This window comes from Macrobrachium rosenbergii, chromosome 21 (genome assembly GCF_040412425.1).
Source record: "Macrobrachium rosenbergii isolate ZJJX-2024 chromosome 21, ASM4041242v1, whole genome shotgun sequence".
Taxonomy (NCBI): Eukaryota; Metazoa; Arthropoda; class Malacostraca; order Decapoda; family Palaemonidae; genus Macrobrachium; species Macrobrachium rosenbergii.
Window position 1 is genome coordinate 54,868,945 of NC_089761.1, and position 4,215 is coordinate 54,873,159.

Consider the following 4,215-nt stretch of genomic DNA (forward strand, 5'->3'; position numbering starts at 1 on the left):
AAAATGTCAGCAAATACCACCCAGAAGTCAGGTGCTGTACCTGTGGCCTCATATATTTATAAGCGATTAAATAAATGCATCCTCTTTAAAGTCATTAGTACTTCCTTTAACAGAATGCTGTTCTCCGGTGTGAGTGTCTGATTCAACTAGAGATTTATGTCTTTTAAACAAAGTGGTTCATGGTGGTAGGTTTCTGTTTCCTAATATTAGCAGTTATGACTTGGACCATCGACGGATGGTCTCTTGTTTGTCATCTCTTCATGAGCCGTATTTTAACGAGATCTTTCACATTCACAAATTATACTTGATCATCTTTTCCTGCCGACAGCGGCCAGATTTGCTGAACAGCAGCACAAATATACAGTACATATGTCTCGCTGTCAAACCTCTCAGTCGGCTGGACTGTGAACAGTCTTCCTGAGGAAGTTGCACAATTGAAACCTCAAAAGTTTAAGCAAAGATGCAACAAATTACTACCCTAAAAGAATTCTCATGCTATTTTAATACTTTACTTACATTTTCATGTATTTATTTATTACTTTAACTTATTTTTCCATTTCTAATAACCGATCTCTTCTTTCTGTATTTCCTGTACTCCGACTCACTCAGAATAAGTATAGCATCTCAAATCATCATTGTTATCGTATAGCCTAAACAATCTGAAACGTACTGACCCAAATCGTAGCCTAAGTCTTATGCTACGACACCCAGGTTACTTTGTTCTTATGCTAATTCAAATTATAATTATATCAATACATTGTGTTGTGTATATGAACTAAACTAACAATATGAACTTACTATTGACGCATTCGGTGTTCCTAGCTTGAAATACAGTGGTTAGATTGGCGTGAGCACAATCTCTATTTCACAACCCTCATCCAAAGCACACCGCAAGAAATTATCCTTACACTTAGATATGCATATCTCCTAAAGGAAGTTTCCCTAAATGTACTTTAAGATGAATAGGAATACTTAAGTAGACTTGTAGACACTGATAATTATGGCTGCTTTCTTGGGTCCCCACTAGCTCGAACCACTCTGTATCAAAGTTATGAAGAGACTAACTTCACAGCAGTCTTTGACCGACACCAAACCTTCGACTAACTACCGGACAAAACAACCAATACTGGTAGTTAAACAATATTACACACGAAACAGTTAAAACAACGCCCCTCATTACTAAATACGAACACAACAAAACATAACATCCTTCTTCTACATAATAAGCATTTCCACTTTACATAAATTTAAAGAGAATATATAAAACTATACTACAACTTGCAGAAAAGTACAATCTCTCTTGTTAAAGTTTCGACATACTCCCGCAAGAAAAACTTATGCCTACATTATTTACAATAGTCCTGTTCTTATCAATGCCTTTCTGGCTTCTGCAGTTATTTAAGCAGTCCTCCTGCTCAGGCGGGTGCTTGACTGAATGTCATCTGTCGCAGGATTAGTTACCCTTATCTCATGTCACAGCTCTAAGGGGTAACTTAATTACAGGTCTCATAAGCTGGCTATGTGCCGTTCTTAGAGTAGCCACGATTGAGACCTCGTCTCTTCCCGTGTGTAACTCGATCACTTGGCCCAACTTCCACTTGCTCCTTGGCCCCTCATCATGAATGAAGACAACTTCCCCTATCCTGGGTAAAGAGCCATGCACTATTCCTACTCAATGGGTCTCTCAACGTTGTTAAATACTCCCTCTCCCATCTCTTCCACAAGTCGTCACACAACTTGGATATATATAGGAATCTTTTCTTGGTGAACTCTCTCCGTCCATAGGTAGGGTCACTGGAGATCTCTTCCCAATTTACTACTTCTCTTGGGAAGGACTTTAAGTTTTCGTCCAAAGATCAAATGGTTGGGGGTTAAAATTTCCAGCTGATTCAAGTCCCGGGGCATGTAACTTAAAGGTCTGTCACTGATAATTCCTTCCAGCTCCACCAGCACACAGGTCAGTTCCTCAAAACTGAGCAAGGATTGGCCTACAATCTTTTTTACGCATGACTTCAGAAGTCCTATCAGCCTTTCCCATATAACACCAAACCATGGTGCTCTCGCTGGAATGAACTTCCAGTTACACTTTATATCTAACAGATGTTCTTTTACCCTGGGATTCTCCGACAGGGTCTTAAGGTATTCTGATGCCTCTACAAACGTGGTGGCGTTATCACTCAACATGAGTGTTGGGAAACCTCTTCTGCTACAGAATTTTCTAAAACTCATGAGGAATGAGTCACAGGACTGGTTATCACTAGCTCACATGTATGCCTCTGGTTATCGGGCACGTAAAAAAGATGATATAAGCCTTCTCAGGGCTTTGTCCTTTTCCCTTAACCCATAATGCGTTGGTGTAGTCCACGCCTGTGGTATTAAAAGGTTGCTTACATTGTAATGATTACCCGAGTAACATAGCAACTCTTCGGCAATAGTATGGGAAACTTAACAGATTCAGGTAACTGTGCGTGTTCTAGTCTACCCTTGTACCTTATTACCCCGTTGTCCAGGTAAAGATTCAACTGGTGTATGAGTGCTGGTTTTGGTTTTCTTACCCCCTTCATCAAACTCTCGTATTCCTCTTGGAAATATTCCCTTTGTATGACGGCAATGGTCTTATTCTTTGCCTCTTGAAGTTCTTCCAAAGTCAATTCACCATGCCTCTTCATACTGATAGAACTCCTACAATTATTCAAAAATCATAGGATCCACGCTGTGGTCCTACAGACCTTTTTAACCTTGCTGAATCTCTCCCAATTCAGCAAGTGAGTATTACCATTCAGGTTGTCACCTACAGTATTGACCAAAATGTTCTCTTTCCTACCCTGCACAAGTGATCCACCAGCCAATGACCTATCTATTGGCCAAGAGGAATTTTTTAACCAAGGGGTCCCTCCCACCAAAAAGAACTATCCAAGATCATTTCTGTCCTTTTCCCACGTGTCAACCAGTCACTGGGATGATCATCTGTAGGTTCATAGGACAAGACCGCCTCTAAAATTAAAGAGTTTATTTCCTGTACTCTATTTTTCACAAACACAGGGAGAACACTTTTCGATACTTGCCAACTTAGGGTGACTTTACTGTCCGACAAAACAAACAGTTTTACAAACTCATCCTTCTCGAAGGATTCTTCAATAAATTTGGCCAATCTTGCTGCTAGCAACAATGCCATTAATTCAAGTTTTGGAACAGTTAATTCTTTAATGGGTGCTACTCTTGCCTTTGTCATCATTAAATGAGAGTTTTCCTTCTTTACTCTATAAGCTACACAACCATATGCTAACTCACTGGCATCGCAGAATATGTGTAAGGAATCCCCCTTTCCTAGGCTAGTATTCCTAGGAAAGAAAATATCAAGACATTTTTCTAAGTCTTCGGATAACTCAACCCATCGGTTCTGTAAGGAGTCTGGGAGTTGTTCATCCCAATCCAGTTGCTGCTTCCACAAATTCTGCAGGTATATCCTTGCCCTAATAGTAACAGGTAGAAGCACTCGTATTGGATCATAAATCCGTGCAACAGTTCTCAACACTTCTCTCTTAGTCTGACTGGAGTTATTTATCTTCGTCTGTTGTAATGTCAAGGTACCTTTTTCTTTGTCCCAGTTCAGACCTAAGACCTTATGAGCTGTTTGTTCTCCGGCACTAATCCCATATGCTTTAGCAATAGTTTGCAACGAGTCATTGTTACTCATCCATTCATTCAGATATAAATGTGCCTGTGCAAATATCTTATTTGCTTCAAAGAAAAAATGCACCAGTTCATTATCATCACTGCTAGTGAACTGAAAGTTATCTACATATAGCCCTCTTTTTATCCTTTCTACATCACCTTCTACCATAAACAGGTGTTTCTTAACTGTTGCATTCAGTAGAAAGGGAGAACATGTAGCTCCAAATAAAACAACTCTAAACCTATACACTAACAATTTACTGTTAGGGTTTGTTGGATCTTCCAACCATAAAAACCTAGTATAGTCTCTATCCTCCTCCCTGAGTTGCACCATTAAAAATGCCTTCTCTATGTCATTAATACATGCAAACGATTTCAGTTTTAAACTGCAGCAGAACTTTGAGCAGGTCAGTTGTTATATGTGGTCCCATCCACAAACAATCGTTCAAGCTTAACTCACTTTTCCCGTCTAACCGAACAGTCAAATACTATCCTAATAGGGGTTGTTGCAGTGTCCTTTTTAACAACATAATGTGCCAA

At 39.6% G+C, this 4,215-nt stretch overlaps 1 protein-coding gene across 1 annotated transcript; it reads right to left on the reverse strand.

Annotated features, from left to right (window-relative positions):
• Positions 1-291: 291 nt before the first annotated feature.
• LOC136849493 (uncharacterized) lies at positions 292-3,844 on the reverse strand. The gene is made up of 3 exons (XM_067122839.1): positions 3,066-3,844; positions 2,556-2,682; positions 292-417 (listed from the first exon to the last, which is right to left on the reverse strand). The coding sequence occupies exons 1-3, from the start codon at positions 3,842-3,844 to the stop codon at positions 292-294; spliced, it is 1,032 nt and encodes a 343-aa protein (XP_066978940.1).
• Between the last annotated feature and the right edge of the window lie 371 nt (positions 3,845-4,215).

Coding starts and splice junctions, on each gene's coding strand:
- LOC136849493 (XM_067122839.1), bottom strand. CDS start 3,844: ATGGTAGAAGGTGATGTAGAAAGGATAAAAAGAGGGCTATATGTAGAT. Junction 2,683..3,065: donor AGTAAAGTCACCCTAAGTTG/GCAAGTATCGAA, acceptor GAATAATTGTAG/GAGTTCTATCAGTATGAAGA. Junction 418..2,555: donor ACGAGAGTTTGATGAAGGGG/GTAAGAAAACCA, acceptor CAACTTCCTCAG/GAAGACTGTTCACAGTCCAG.